Raw genomic sequence first — 16,149 nt, forward strand, 5'->3', positions numbered from 1 at the left:
TTTTTTTTTAAGTATAAAAACCTTAAATTAATCAACTTTTTATCATGTTAACAGCTTAAAGGGTATTTCAGACATTTTGATAAAAAAAAGTGTATATCAGCACTTATTTGCCAAACACATCAACAACTTTTTTTTCAACTGCAGCACTTTTATCCAAACACATAACTACTTATTTTAAAAATAAGTTCCAGCACTTTAAAAGTTACTTTTTTTAAGTCAATCCAAACGGGCTCTTATAAGTTAAAAGTTATAAGTTGGGAATTATTAATTTCATCCCAAATTATTAACAGCTTTAAAAACACATTTTTACTTGATTAATTGAACTTAAATACATCTTCAATCTTACAAGTTGCAACATGAGTGAAATTATCCCTAAATTCTCGCCAAGTTTAGAGGTGCTTTCAACACTTATCTCGATTTTTTATTAAGAGTTTAATGCTTCTACAATAGTTTGAGATCACTTGTTATGTTAAGTGGCAGATCGACGGTGTATCTAAGTTTAATTAGGCAATTACATGAGTATTTTTAAGGTTGTCAATAGTTCAAGAATGAAATTAATAATTCACAGCAAGTTCAAAGGTATTTTCTATACTTCCCTCTATAAATCATCCCAATTGTTCCGACGATTATTGACTTAAATAAAATTCTACAATTTTATTGAAAAAATGACATAAATCAATTCGATACAATCAGATTCGATTGATTCTTCATATTATTTTCACACTCCTACTTCTTATGTAATTTTCATCTAATATATGTTACTCTCTTCGACCTCAATATATGTATGTGGCAAAAATAAATTTTCGACACTTGTCAATTTTTTTTAATAATAAGAATTTTTTCTTATCGATAGTACCAAAGCTACCCTTTACCATAAACCCTAAAACCCCTTGTTTTCCTCGTCACAGCCAGTGCTGCCTCCTCTCCTCGAGCAGCTCCAATCTCCGACAGAACCAAACGTCATCGGAAAACTCTTGACGATCTCCACCACACTGCCGCCGTTGTTCCTCTCTCCGGTGAGTGATTTCAATATGACTATTTCCGCAACATTTTCTTCCCATGGAAAAATACTCATGTCACCTCTTAGAAAGAGTGAATGGGCAAATCAACCTGTGCTCTGTAAATCTGTTGAATTGTTTAAAAATGGACGAAATCAATATCGTATGTCAACAAATAGCAACAAATTCCAATGCCGAGCATTGGAGATCGAAAATAAATCTTCAACTAAGTTTCACCTTGATGATGTAATTGAATCTCAACAATTTGATAGAGAAACTCTTAGTGCGATATTTGAAGTAGCACGGGAGATGGAGAAAATCGAGAAGAATTCGATTGGAGGAAGAAGCGAGATTCTTAAGGGTTATCTCATGGCTACTCTGTTTTATGAACCTTCAACTAGAACTAGACTTTCATTTGAATCTGCTATGAAGCGTTTAGGAGGAGAAGTATTAACAACCGAAAATGCTCGTGAATTTTCATCTGCAGCAAAGGGGGAAACACTAGAAGATACAATTAGAACTGTTGAAGGTTACTCTGATATCATTGTTATGAGGCATTTCGAAAGTGGTGCTGCTAGAAGAGCGGCGTCAACTGCATCTATTCCGATTATAAATGCAGGAGATGGTCCGGGACAACACCCGACTCAGGCACTTCTAGATGTGTATACAATTGAACGAGAAATAGGGAAACTCGATGGTATAAACGTTGCTCTTGTTGGTGATCTAGCATACGGGAGGACAGTTCGTTCACTTGCTCATTTGCTTGCAATGTATGAAGATGTGAAAATTTACTTTGTATCCCCTGATGTTGTTAAAATGAAGGATGACATAAAGGATTACTTGACATCAATGGGGGTTCAATGGGAAGAAAATGCTGATTTGATCGAGGTGGCTTCTAAATGTGACGTGGTGTATCAAACTCGTATTCAAAGAGAGAGATTTGGAGAGAGGGTTGATTTGTATGAAGAAGCTCGAGGGAAGTATATCGTTGATATGAGTGTCGTAAATGCTATGCAGAAACATGCTGTAGTGATGCATCCTTTGCCAAGACTTGATGAGATTACTGTTGATGTTGATGGTGATTCGAGGGCTGCTTATTTCAGACAAGCTAAGAATGGTCTTTACATTCGGATGGCGCTTTTGAAGCTTCTACTCCTTGGTTGGTGAAAGATGCAAACTTTTTATATTGCGAAATCATGCTTGTTGTCTGGATTCTGCTGTTGTTGAATTCAAGAGTTTTGTTAACTTGTTTTAGCATAAAAGAAAATTTAATCTCTTTCTTTGTTCACAAAATAGTACATTCTATATATGCATTTTAAAGTCTTTGAAAGAGAGTTGGAGTACTCTGACTAATCCAGATTCGTGTTGCTTACGACCCCATTTGGGTGAAGCACTCCCTACCTTGGATTTTAGCAGCCCCATCTACTGCACCACACCCTTTAGTGGTGTTGCCTTAATTGGATGTCTGATAACAGGTCTGTATCGGGGAGATGCCAACCATCTCTCGTTTCTACGAACACAAAAGGAGGGATGCAGCACGATGGCCTTCTACTATTCCAAAAGGTCTAAATTTACCCATAGCTATACCATCCAAACAAAAACAACCTAGTCGTTATCTAATGGTTCAAAAATACCCCTCTTCACTTACGACCATCCCGATGATTTTTCCATGTCAGACACCTCTTAGTGGAGAGGTGTATTTTTGTACCTTCAAGTAACAACAATGGCGTTTTTGTTTGGATAGTATAACGAAGGATACACTTGAGCCTTTTCAAATAGTAGACGGGGAAACTTACTTGATCCTTTTTCCATTAATAAAATTTGATGCAAATAATGGGCACACAAGATTTTTAAGATAATAGATAAATAAAGTTCGATGCAAATAAAAAATGTTTGCCTAAAAGGGCTGGTGGTCTTAATGTGTCATTAAACTTAAGATTTGGAACCAAGTTGCTTTGGGCCTCAACTCACAAGAAGTTACAAGGAGAAAGTTATATATCATTTGCAATGTATCAAGTGAAGGAGTAATATATTCATGAGTTCTGCAAAATTTGGCATTATTGTAATTTGAGAAATTTTTGGGATAAGATGTAATTAGCGCCCAAATTGTTGGAGTTTTTGTACTTGTTATATTATACAAAGAGGCAAGGTAACAATTTATGGAGAAGTGGCAAAGCCAAGATTTTCGCTAAGGGATTCAAATTATGAAGAAGTAAATACATGAACTAGTCAAAGAGGGTCAACATCTACTATATATACATGAAAAAAAATAAAATTAACCATATATAAATAGTGTAATTTTGTCAGGGGGTCAACATCTACTATATACATAAAAATTATAATTTTTACCATGTATAAAGAGTGTAAGTTTCTGTCAATAGAGTTCAGATGAACCCTTAGCCCCAAGCTTGCTCCCCCCCCCTAAGATGGAGTGTCATGTGCAGAGCCACCTTAGACAAAGAATGGTTCAGTGCTGATTCTTCACCGAAAAATTATGTGGTGCACAAATTAAATGCTAAATAGCTAGTGTAATTTAATTTGTCCTTAGATGGGTGGGACATGTTGGAAATTATCTTCCACATCGTCTTAACATTAACTTAATTATTTGATTTGATTTGATTTTATAAAACAAACTAAACAAATATAGTTGGTGGACATGACTTGAGCTGAGCGCCCAAATCACTCCATGTTTTGATGTGAGCTTGAAAGTAGTATAAGCATTAGATGAGGCCAACTAAGTCCATCTCACATATCAACTTCCTCTATCGATAGGGATAGCAGTACGATACACACATCAAGATATGATCTTTGCTTTTTCATCCCTGGGATTCGGATTGTTATAAATCAACTTACAGAAAGCATGTAAGAAAGCAGAAAAAATATTATATTCTTAATCTCATATACATCAGAAATGGTAATTGTCATACTTTCAAATTTGAAAGCAGATTAAAATGGTCTGTAGAACAGGGCAGTGATTTAATTTTGAACAATTAGTCTCAAGATCCCCTCTGAAATCCAAACTAGAAAAGACTAAAAGTGAACAACAAATCTTTAACAAAATTCCATGTAGAAAGCTTGTTCAAAGTAATCTTGTTTCATGGTTTTTCCTTTCATCTGCCTCAAAATGAATTTGCTCCCGAAACAGCGCCAATATAAGTTGCTGTTAACCAGTGCTTGTGCAGCTCATGCTATCTAATATATTTGACTATTGTACAATGCAGGTGACACTGTACTACTACACTTTAGTGAATGTTAGAAACAGCTTGATGCTGAAATAGTTTTAAGAGTTCAGATACTCTTCATAGCCAACTTTTTCTAGTCTCTCCCCTTTTACCAAAACCTCATCTCTTCTGTCCTCTTGATACTGGGCCATCCTACAAGATGATCATTATGTTCCAAGTCATTCTCATAATCAACCATATCGAGCAAAAACAAGTGTCATTTTTTGGGGTGTGTGTGAAAATGAGCTAAATAGCATTAGAACATAGTAATGTTATTACTTCCATCGGAAAAAGTATCTTGAAGTCTTTCATTCTTCCGTTTACTGACATCTCATACTTTGCTCTTTTCAAGAAAAAAAATAATATAATTTCTTCCAGTTTACTTCTGATGACTTTAAGTAGGTGGTGAGAGAAGGGGAAGGGAAGTTTTTATAGAGAAAGATGAGAGGAAAGTTTTATTACCTAGCTTGCAAGTTAATGTCGCTGATTCCTAACAATCTTACTGCCAGCAGACCAGCATTTGTGGCGTTGTTGATTGCAACGGTTGCAACTGGGACTCCTCTTGGCATCTACATAAATGAGAAAACATGATCTCTCAACTGCTATGACCAAAAATGTCTTACAAGCTGTACGAATGAAACATTCCCAACTACCAAGTTGTCACTTGTAAACTTGCTGATTACACAAGCAGAAAGCAACTTAAAATAGTTGCCCACAACTACCATGACCATAAGAGCAAGGTTGCATCTAAAGAGTTAAGGAACAAGTAAACACTTTAACTTCTAAAGCATTTCAGAAAAATATAGGCCTCTAATAGGTCAGTGTGCATAGCCATTACCAGCAGAAAGACGGCTCCATCCATGAGTCCAAGGTGTTAATACTAAAGTAAGGCATAGAACTCTGTTGAGGTGATAAAACTAGGATATTGAGTCCAAGTGGAGCAAAATGGATAGTGAAGATTCATGTAGCTGACGAACTAGCTCGGATTGAGGCATAATTGTTGTTAATGGACTAGAGCACTAGTCCAACCAAGAATAATGATAACGACACTTTGTCCTCTAAAAGATAACACATGCATTATTCTTTTGCAATTCTTATCTCTTTTTTTTTCTCTCTCTCTATCTAACTCAAAATCCTAAATTGCTATCATTATTGAATTTTCTTTTTGAAAGGGATTATTTTTATGTTCTCTTAGGTATTTTTCCAGCTAGCACACTCACAAAGGTCATTGAACTTAAAAAAAATATTAAACCCCCATAACTACTGACTTGACATAACTGAATACTATTATTCTAGAGTAACAGAAGTACCTGAACAATGGATAATAGGGAATCAAGTCCATCTAATGTGGAAGCCCGTACTGGAACACCAATAACAGGTAGTGGAGTCAATGCAGCGACCATTCCTGCTCAACCAAAAAGCCACATTTAGTGTATGCTAGAAGACCTACAATAGAATAAGTTATTTTGTAGGGTAAGACAACCGACCAGGTAAGTGGGCGGCACCACCAGCCCCAGCAATTATTACTTGGATACCACGTTCTCGCGCAGACGATGCATAAGAAAACATCATCTCAGGTGTACGGTGGGCTGAAACAATTTTTACCTGCATCATTACAAGGTTCTTGGGTAAATATTTCATGGTAAACACAATTGGCAAGCTGCCAAATGAAATGGAAATGGAGGTGCAATAGTTAATGGTGAATACTTCAGCATGCACATCAAACTCTTTTAAAATCTTGGCAGCATCCTTCATAACAGGAAGATCTGAATCAGATCCCATTATGATTCCAACACGTGGTGCAACTGCATATTGGATGAAAACAAAAATCAAGGTTGTAACTACTCCAGAATATCCAACCAGAGTGCAATATTTACACACAGAGAACTTGAATATGTTTATGAAGCATTTTGACAACTAACCTGCAGGCTGGTCATTAACACTGTCTTCATTTAGCATCACTTTTAGCTGCGCTTCCACAACGCCCATAGAAGAGCCAACTATTGTGATGTGTCCCATCTTCCGTTGCCTTCGCATCTCTACAAGTCATTGAAGCATACAGTTTCACTATTTGGTGGCATACTTGCATGCTTTTGTTTTTTAATGGGAAAGAGAGAGTATAAGGTCACATCCAGAAATGTATATGAGGAACGTAAGGAGACAAAGACCACCAATACGAGGTCAAATCCACCAACCTGGCTTGTCATACCAATGAATAGATGCCCCTGGAATTCCCAATGCCCTTCCAATAAGTTGATTAGCCAAAAGAAATCCAGGTTCTCCCTAGAAGCAAAAACACAATGTTAGACATGATAGCTGCTGCACATGCAACTAGTATAAATGCAAACAACAAATACAAACTTCAAAAATGCATGGAGACAATTTTTTTGAAGATGCAGCATTATTTAAACACCAATCTTCACACGCAAGCTGATGTGTTGTATTAGGGAGAAAGATGGTAAAAGCAATTGTTCTTCAACACATTCATGTGAAAATGCATATTGAAAAAGACAGAATGCCTCATGTGTACAAAATTTCCTTAAGCACTCCAACAGTAATTCAGTAATTAGCATTTACTAAACTCATCAAAATTGTGGGGAAGAAAAATTACTAAGGAAGCTTACATCGTCTTCCCCCAATATGTTATACATGACTGCAGCAGGAGTTTTCATTGATGGATCACCAAGTGGAAGGCCAACGACAGCCCGCAAATGCTGCTCATATTGTGAAGTGAAGCAAGCCTCAATGGTGTGATGCCCACTATTATGAGGTCTCGGAGCTACTTCATTTAGTAAAATCTGCAAGAAGTTAACAATTACAAACATGTTAAGTTTCAAAAAATATGAATGCTTTTGAAGAGATCTGTAAATACACAAACTGATATAGTTCCTTCTATAAAACAAAAATATATCAAATACGTGTGGAAAATGCCAGACAACCTGACCATCCTCTGTCAGAAACAACTCAACAGCGAAGACTCCTGCACCTTCTAATGAACGAACAGCTCTGTGTGCAACATCTGTTGCAAGCTTCATAATCTTCCAAGATACATTAGCAGGTGACTTTACGATATGACAAATGTTATCCCTGTCAAAACAAAAAATCCAGTAATCAGGAAATGATAGCACAGTCAAACTACGTCCATGCTAACACAAAGGATGGTGAATATGTAGGAAAAAGCAGCACAATCAAACCTGTGAATAGTTTCTACAGCAGGATAACATGCAATCGAATTATCCCTTCCCCTAGCCACAATCACTGAGAGCTCCTGAAATACAAAGAAATGAGGTTCTTAATTATCTATCAAAATCTTTAGAAGTTAGAAAAGACAGGCCAATCCCTGTCTAAGAAGTAGCGGAAGGTGGTGATTTCTTCACATGAATATAAAATTTGAAATGACCTCTGAGGTATAACGAAAACTTCCGGTCTAAATACTAATAAGTCAAGTTTGCTAAAACAAGAGTAAATATGTTGACCTTTGAGCTGATGTTTAATATATTGTCACCTTCCTCAAAAACAGATTGCTAAAACAGGAGCATTTTCAAACTTATATACTCTAACTCCTTATTAATCTCAAAGCTTTCCAGCATTAGACTAATGACAAATAGTCCATCAACATGGATAACTTTCAAATTCACTTTAGAAGATATATCTAAAGATTGAAGGGTCCCTTTTCAACATGTATTAATCCTCAAAAACAAAAACCCCAAAATAATTCCCCAGAAGACTTTTTGTATGAATATACCAAACAAAATCAAATCAAGCTACAAGTCGATGTTTTTTTGTTGATTTTATGTGAATTTTTGGTTTGGCTTGAATACTGCTTATTGCAATAAGGTAGGTTTCCCATCCAGAATTACAAGTTAGGCAAAACCTGCTTCAAATCTATGTAAAGCTAATGATGCCTTCTGAAATAAAGAGGAGAGAGTGGTTGTCTCGTTGACTTTGAGCTTCAAGATAATGGTGTTGAGATCTGACTAACATAATGTCTTGGTATAAATAGCACTGGATGAATATGATTCCTTGTATAATTGCATAAAGCGAAGACAAATATAGTTCTATTCTGTTTTGTAGAAACTGATCAGTAAATGCATATATAAAAACTCGCTTAAAAATGAAACAAATTCTAACCTTCACAAATGGAGCCCATTGTTCAACATATAAACCACGATCATATCCTCCAAGTGCTGAAAATATAATTGAACCACACATTATCACAGCCTGATTAAGCTTCAATCCAAGACAAACAAATTAATGAAGTAGGTGTCATACATTCCTAAAGAGAGAAAGTGGAAATGTTGATTCTTAACCAAAGAAGCTTTCCAACTATTGTTAGCAGATAGTGTTCCCCTGAGATAGTATCATTCAATATAAAGCCCATAAATGTGTTAACAAATCTCCATGTGACTTCTTCGCTATTTCGAAGACAGATTAAATTAGAAACTCACGGAAACTACTTATCTACTCATTTCTTCTCCCAGAGCATTATTTTCGCACTTGGATAAAAATTTAAGAAGCAAAGGAAATACATAGCAAATTTGTTCAGATTAGCATATTACCATTAACAGCAGAGGAGAGCTGCTCCTCACTTTTAGCAACAGCATTGCCACGCCCATCATATGCCAACCTCCTGCTCTTTATCATAAGAGGATAACCAAACATGTCCCCTGCTCGTCTAGCACTTTCAAGGTTATCAATCTGTTTGTGTTGTATTTCCCAGATAAGTTAAAATTATCAAATTTATATCACAGGGGGAGGATAAAGAAAAATGGCAATTCTTGCCACCACATGCGAACCTGCATAAACTTGGGAAGTGGGATACCGTGATGAGAAAAGTGGACCTTCTGAAGATATTTATCCTGTTACAAGAAAGCATAAATGAACCAAGCAAAGAATTGCTGTTTGTATGAGTAACCAACGAAATAATCTTAGCATTGCCGAGCAATTAACATTCTTTCGTCCAAACTAAGACATATTAAAAGACTAACCTGTATTATGCGAATAGTCGAAGCCTTGGGTTGACAATCCACACCTTGTTGCTCAAGCTTCTCAAGTGTGGCAACGTCAACATGCTCAATCTCAACCGTTAGTACTCCACACCTGCTATGACATCCAAATTAGCTAGTTTAAAAAATCAAAATCGAAAAACATATGACTAATAAAAACTCAACCTTTTCCCAAATTCTTCAACTGTGGCACTGTCATCATAGCTTCCCACCACATGTTGATGTGCTAGTGCACTAGCAGGACACTTCTCCATTGGGTCCAAGACAATCACTTTGATTGCCATTTGGGATGCTGCTTCACACAGCATACGACCCAGTTGCCCTCCTCCCAAAACACCCACAACCGTTTCTGATAGTCCATGGACTGCTGAACCACTGCATCAAATTTGACAGTTAGACACATTCCAGAGCACCATCAACAAGAACCATATAAAAGTACTCCCTATGTTTCAATTTGTTTGTCTGGTTTTGACTTACATAGTTTAAAAGACTTTTGAATCTTGAAGTCTTAAACTATAAATCTACATAGAATGTTGCGTCTTAAATATGTTAAGTGGAAAATTGGAAAATAAAGTTCTTTTGAAAACGGACTAAAACGGAAAGTAAAACACACGAATTGAAACGTTTTTTACATAGCAACGTTCATGAAGAGCACATTAACATATAAACTCCAAATTGCAAGAAGTGGCCAGAATATGAATAAAATCTCAAAAACAAAAAAGGAACACATCAATTTCAATAAAACCCCAAGAAAAAACTAGCAAATAAAGCGTCAAATTCAAATTAGCGCCACCCCACCAAAAAAAAAAACACAAGAATCAATTAGCAAAAAGGATTATATGCATTTTTCACCAAGAACTAATCACTAACATATTAAAAATACAAACTTTTAAAGATTCTTGAGCAACCCCATATCAAATTAAGTACCTGGGTGAGTCATGTACCACTTCCAATGAAGCTCTACAAGACAATATAGGAGAGCTATTCTGAGTTTGCTGCGATGACGAAAACAAAACACGCTCATTTTTGTCCATTGTACGAAAAAGAACTCTCTTTTGAGCAAAAATTGTAGAAACGAAAGAGATTCTTTGATGGACAGAAATAGTTGGGAGAGTGTTGTTTAAGCTCAACATTGTCCTTTCTCTTCTTCTTTTTTTCCACCAACTGAGAAGCTGGGGAAGAACCTACCGCTTATATACGGCGGCCCGAGAAGTTGGGGATGAGCAGACCGGTGGTATACGGCGGTCGGAAAAGTTGGGGTATACGGCTGTCGAAGAAGTTGGGGTTTAAAACTTCTTCCTTTAACTTTTTTTCTAATATTTTTTTTAAAAAAAAAAACAAAAATTAATTATTGAAAAAAAAAGTAGTGTCATAAAAATAACATCTGATTATTGGTTTCTTCTCAAACTTTTAAACAAGTTTTAAATCCAAAATTTAATATTCCAATTTTTGTCGTTATTCTCATTGCTACCGCCCGTTAGAATCGTTAGGTAGTTGGGTCGACTTGATTCAATTTGTGATTTCATAAAAAATGGTATTTTACATAAATTTCATAGGATTAAGAACTAATTACATCATATTCCTGTTTTTTTCTAAATTACAAAAATCTCTTAAATTTGGTTGAATAATTTGGATACATCTGATACATCGCATCTCAATTTCGGATACAACCATCAACGTTTCAATACATCGCATCTCGTTTCGGATACATCACTTAATGTCTCGATACATCGCGTAAAGTGATATATCTGAGAATAGAAGCAAGTAAGAATTTTTGTAATTTTTTCGGGTGGTAGGAAATTTGCTACTTGATCAATATCACAACAAATTGGATTACAATTATTGTGCTGAAATTTTACCAACTCACAATATATAGAACAAAATAGATAATGTTTTATGATTTACTTCTAATATCATAGTGTTCTATCACATTAAGATAAAGTTTCTTTGACTAATTGCAACTCTTTAATAACATCACTAATTCTCATTCTTTCTTTTGGTGAATCTATAGTGCAAGCAATCCCAATTTTACACATACAAATTGAACACTCTTCAATGTAATCTTTGGTTTTCATTTCTTGCAAGTTGTGGTAAACCATTTGATCAACAATTTCCATGACTCTACCAGTAGAATAAGCCATTTTAGCATAGTTGTGAAGGTTCAATCCATTTGAAAAGGCGTCGTCTGTCGGTTTTTTTCCTGTTAACATCTCCAGTATGATGATTCCATAGCTGTATATGTCACCATAAGTTGATACTTCACTTACCATTCCATATTCTGCAGAAAAAAATTCATTAGTCCATATCAAAATCACTCCGTTTTATGTTTGTCTGGTTTGGACTTGCCACGAAGTTTAAGAAAGTATGTAAGACTTTTGAATATTACGATCTTAAACATAGTATGATCTTAAACATGTCAGGCGGAAAGTTGGAATGTGACAGTTGCTAAAAAAGGGAAAGAGATGTTTACCTGGAGCTGCATAGCCAACTGATCCTTTGATACCAATAGTGCTAGTTTCTCTTTGAGATGTTTCTTGGAGGAATCTTGATAAACCAAAATCGCCAACACGGGCAGTCATGTCCTTGTCTAGAAGGATATTGCTTGGCTTCAAATCACAATGAACAACTGGTGTTTGGGTTCCATGATGAAGATAATCTAGCGCGAAAGCAATGTCTGATGCAATGTTTACTCTCTGATAAAGATCTAGATATCGAACGTGCAGACTTCCATCATTAGAAAATGAATGTAGCCAATCATCTAGGCTACCATTAACCATGAACTCGTAAATGAGGGCCTTAAAATCATTGCCTTGAAAGTCAGTACCTGAGCATGCAGTTACTAACTTGACAAGATTTCTATGCCTGAGGTTCTTTAGGACTTCACATTCTGCAATGAAGCTTTTCAAAGCTCCTTTATGCTGCAAATCGAGTGCTTTGATCGCGACAGTTTTTTCATCTGGACCAAGAATTCCCTTGTATACAGAACCAAAACCACCCTTACCAATTAAATAATCTGAGGAGAATCCATTAGTTGCTTTCAGAAGTTCCCCGTAGGAGATTTTCAAGAACGAATCATCTGATAAATCGAGTGAAGGGCTACGTTTCCTCTTTAAGAAACACAAAATTAGGAGCACCAGAACAAGTGCTACTCCAAATAATGCACTAGCAATAGATATAGCTATCTTCAAGGTTGATGACATTAATCTTCCCTTCTTTGATGTTGGAAAGTTGCATTGTGGTAGTTTTAGCGCGGAAGAACCTCCACAAAGATTTCTGTTTCCGTTGACTATTGCTGCACTTGCATTACTGAAAACTCCTTCTCGAGGTACTTCACCCTCAAAATTGTTAAATGACAAGTTTAAGCTTTTCAATGATATGAAAGTTTCAAAGTACCTTGGAATAAGACCAGAGAAATTATTACGCGACAAGTCCAAATATTCCATCCCTCTCAAAGAACTTAAAGATGATGGGATCACACCTTCAAACATGTTTTCCTGAACATAGAGGTTTTCCAACTTGATGCAACTGCTTAAAGTGCTCGGAAGTTTTCCAGATAACTTGTTCTCGGATATATCAAGATACCCGAGATTGACTAAACTTCCTACTTCAAGGGGAAGTGATCCACTTAACTGGTTTCCAGACAGGTCTAGTTGGATAGACAAGGATGAGATACTAAGAACCTCTTTTGGTATCGTCCCACTGAGTCTGTTTCGAGAAAGATACAACATTTGCAACAACTGACAGTTTCCAAGAACTGAAGGAATAGTCCCTTCTAAGTTGTTTTGAGCTAGATTAAGTCCATATAAAGATGTTATGTTCCCAATAGAGGAAGGGATTTCCCCCGAGAGTTTGTTTCCGTTAACATAGAAATACTTGAGCTTTTGAAGTTTACCAAGACTAGCTGGAATTTCTTCAGTCAATTGGTTATACTCCAAACTTACCACTTCCATGTTGCTGAGATCAACAAATCCATCAGGTATTCGTCCGAATAGTTTGTTCCTAGCAAAACCAATAGACCGGAAATTGGTTAAGTTGCCAATATTCTTAGGCAGCTGGCCTGCTATATTATTCACACTCAAACTCAGTTCTTTAAAACTGGTAATGTTAACCAATGAAGAAAAGAAATCCATGTCATCTTCTCTTCCGGTTCCAAGATTATTGAAATGCATAGCTAGTCCTTGAAGATTACGGAGCTTTTCCAGAGAAGGGATTTTCCCGGACAACTGGTTTCTTGATAAAGAGAGAATTTCAAGATTGGTTAAGTTAGAAATGGAACTTGGAAGCACACCACTTAATAAGTTTGAGAACAAAAAAACTATGCGAAGACTCGGAAGAGTGGATCCAATATCAGTGGGAAGAGTTCCTTTAAGTTGGTTAACTGGTGCAGCAAGATGATACAGAGAGGATAAGTTAAAAACTGAAAGGGGAATTGAACCAGAAAGCATATTACCACCAAGAGAGATATAACTCAAGTTAGTCAATTGGCCTAACGAATACGGAATACTTCCTTCTAATCTATTCTCTATTGCTGCTAAGGCAATAAGGGATGAAAGATTACCCAAAGAATATGGTAGTTCACCTGTTAAATTGTTTGATCTAAGAAAAAGTACCTGAAGATTTCTCAAAGACAAACTAAGCTCCACGGGGATTTTCCCAGTCAGTGAATTACCATCCAAATCAAGATAAATGAGTCTAGAGCAATTTGATAGTTCCACTGGAATATCACCAGTAAATGAGTTGTCCTTAAGCACTAAATTCTTCAACCTGAATAGCCTTCCGATTTCGCGTGGTATCTGACTGTTAAAGGTGTTATTTTGAAGAATTAGTTCTCTAAGAAAACTCATATTTCCTATCTGAGGAACTAATGTTCCTACAACCTGCTTAGAGCTTAAATCCAGCATAGTCACCCTTTGATGTCGAGCACTACATGTAACGCCTTGCCAACTACAATGATGGAAGGAATCATTCCAAGAATTCGTAACACCAGAAGGATCATATGTTATCTGTGCTTTGATGCTGAGGAGGGCTAACCGATCCGTTTCATTTCCAGCAAGCCTGGAAGATGCATCTACAGAAAGAACACATAATAAGCAAGAAAACATAACACAAAGGAAAACATTAAAAGACTTCATGCCTGCAGCAATATGTGGAGTAGAAAATTTTAGAAGCAGTTCAAGTTTAAGGCAAAAAAGAGACAACAGCCGGCTAATGAGAACATATTATTACTTTACTACTATATAGAAGAGAAGTTGTCTTTTAAATCTAAATAATATCTTCCTACGTGGCAACCTTTCATCCACACGTTACAAAGACTCTTCTAGAGTTAAATAAAAATAAATACTAATAGCTTTGGCACAAATTAAGAGAGGTCCCATCACTTCTCACTCTTCAGTCTTCAGTACTATCTCCACACAAAATATTTTCCTGTTTTAATTTCCTTTTTTCATGAAATGGGTATTCCTTGACATCTACAAGGACCACACTTTCTTTCGCAAGAGCAGGAAAGATGGTGGTGAGATATAAAGGTTCTTCTCAGTTTTCGAGTATCTCAGTCTACAGGGAGATGGAACTAATAAGATGTCACTTTTGTAGGAAATAAAGAAATTCACAATGATGAGAGCTCATTTTTTTTAATTATTGAGGATCTAAAATATAAAATGGAGGTGAAACAAATTAATCAATTAATTAGACACAGATAAATATTATTTTTGTAGTATAGAATTCATGGAAAGAACACATTTGGACCTTTATCTTCTTCTTTTTTCATTTCTTCGAATGCACGAGTATTTTGTTTTATATTAGATTTGTCTGGACTGCTGTCAAGAAAATGAAGAGGAGGTAAGTAACCAGTTTGAATATGTTATTTCGGTGGTGTCTAGCCAGTTTGTGCTCACTTTTATTAGTTCACCAGGCAGCATACATTTCCACAGTTCCACTGATTTTTTTTAATTTGAAATATGTTAGTTAATTGAAAAGAGCTAGCATTTTCACTGAATTCCTTGTTGATAGGATGATGAGGTGCTATGTGTTTGTGAATTTTGGTCCCTTTTTATGTCTTGAGCATGTAATTGTGATATTCAGTATTGTCAAATGTAATTAGGTCGAAATTAAGATCATTTGCACCTATCCATGTGGAAAAGATTTAATGTTTTAGTCTAATAGTGCAACTACTGATGTATGTTCATATGTTGCAGTTCCTATTGGACTTTATAGATTTCAACATTATCTTTCAATATTGGGATCGTTGATAGATGATAACAATTGCACTTGTGATAGTTCCAGCAATGGGTGGTAATTATGTGAGTACTTTACTTTCTTTTTATTCTTATTCATGTTACATTTACTACAATATTAGTTTTGTTTTACTTAACTGATGTGAATTGTTACAAGTTAGTACTTATAGGAGGATACATTCCACTGTGCTCCTTGTATCAGGAGTGACAAATCTGTTGTACACGTCATTTGGCTGGAGGTTACCTTTAATACAGGGCCCAAGGATTGCTCTAGAAAGCTATGACCATCTTCTGAGAAAGGAATTATTAGATCCATTGTAATAGTTCAGGAAAGAATTGCCTTGACTTCGCAATTATTGTTAAATATAATTAGGTTGGACTCTTCATTTACTAAACAAGATATTTCCTCGAACAATGGGATTGATCTAAAACACCATCAATACTTAAAGTTTGCATTTTAGGAATTCAAAGCTCCTTCTTGCTATGTTATCGAGTAGTACTTAGCAAGCATCCATGTGTACCTGTGGTTCTGGAAATTTCTCAGAATCTTGTTGAATGACAGAGCTCCTTTTCCTTCCAACTAAAAATTCAGAAGTATGCTACTTTATATATTGCATTGTGCTTTAGTACTTACTAGATTTCACACTTTAATGACGATTGGCAGCACACTTTTTCTATTTTGTAGATAGTG

At 35.9% G+C, this 16,149-nt stretch overlaps 3 protein-coding genes across 3 annotated transcripts; 1 reads left to right on the forward strand and 2 right to left on the reverse strand.

Moving 5' to 3' along the window:
* The first annotated feature begins 932 nt into the window (after positions 1–932).
* Positions 933–2,260, forward strand: LOC102596994 (aspartate carbamoyltransferase, chloroplastic). Its single transcript, NM_001318647.1, is given in 1 exon segment — positions 933–2,260. A coding segment is annotated over 1 exon segment (1,134 nt). The 5' UTR covers positions 933–1,031; the 3' UTR covers positions 2,166–2,260.
* Positions 2,261–3,878: 1,618 nt separating this feature from the next.
* LOC102597319 (phosphoribosylaminoimidazole carboxylase, chloroplastic) lies at positions 3,879–10,534 on the reverse strand. The gene is made up of 16 exons (XM_006350874.2): positions 10,153–10,534; positions 9,391–9,600; positions 9,208–9,319; positions 9,016–9,078; positions 8,779–8,917; positions 8,351–8,406; positions 7,414–7,487; positions 7,159–7,306; positions 6,844–7,017; positions 6,415–6,502; positions 6,142–6,258; positions 5,927–6,024; positions 5,707–5,824; positions 5,530–5,624; positions 4,682–4,788; positions 3,879–4,372 (listed from the first exon to the last, which is right to left on the reverse strand). The coding sequence occupies exons 1-16, from the start codon at positions 10,356–10,358 to the stop codon at positions 4,279–4,281; spliced, it is 1,899 nt and encodes a 632-aa protein (XP_006350936.1). The 5' UTR covers positions 10,359–10,534; the 3' UTR covers positions 3,879–4,278.
* Positions 10,535–11,096: 562 nt separating this feature from the next.
* On the reverse strand, positions 11,097–14,423 carry LOC102600162 (probable LRR receptor-like serine/threonine-protein kinase At3g47570). The gene is made up of 2 exons (XM_006350966.2): positions 11,696–14,423; positions 11,097–11,503 (listed from the first exon to the last, which is right to left on the reverse strand). Exons 1-2 carry the CDS (start codon positions 14,355–14,357, stop codon positions 11,157–11,159), a joined length of 3,009 nt encoding a protein of 1,002 aa, XP_006351028.1. The 5' UTR covers positions 14,358–14,423; the 3' UTR covers positions 11,097–11,156.
* Between the last annotated feature and the right edge of the window lie 1,726 nt (positions 14,424–16,149).

Source organism: Solanum tuberosum, unplaced genomic scaffold (genome assembly GCF_000226075.1).
Source record: "Solanum tuberosum cultivar DM 1-3 516 R44 unplaced genomic scaffold, SolTub_3.0 scf00131, whole genome shotgun sequence".
Lineage (NCBI taxonomy): Eukaryota > Viridiplantae > Streptophyta > Magnoliopsida > Solanales > Solanaceae > Solanum > Solanum tuberosum.

Excerpts from the sequence above, each read along its gene's own strand:
- LOC102597319 (XM_006350874.2), bottom strand. The coding sequence starts at position 10,358 with ATGTTGAGCTTAAACAACACTCTCCCAACTATTTCTGTCCATCAAAGA. Across the intron at positions 9,320-9,390 it reads GTTGAAGAATTTGGGAAAAG|GTGTGGAGTACTAACGGTTG; the intron begins GTTGAGTTTTTA and ends ATGTCATAGCAG. Across the intron at positions 9,079-9,207 it reads CGACTATTCGCATAATACAG|GATAAATATCTTCAGAAGGT; the intron begins GTTAGTCTTTTA and ends TTCTTGTAACAG.
- LOC102600162 (XM_006350966.2), bottom strand. The coding sequence starts at position 14,357 with ATGAAGTCTTTTAATGTTTTCCTTTGTGTTATGTTTTCTTGCTTATTA. Across the intron at positions 11,504-11,695 it reads AGTTGGCTATGCAGCTCCAG|AATATGGAATGGTAAGTGAA; the intron begins GTAAACATCTCT and ends TTTTTTCTGCAG.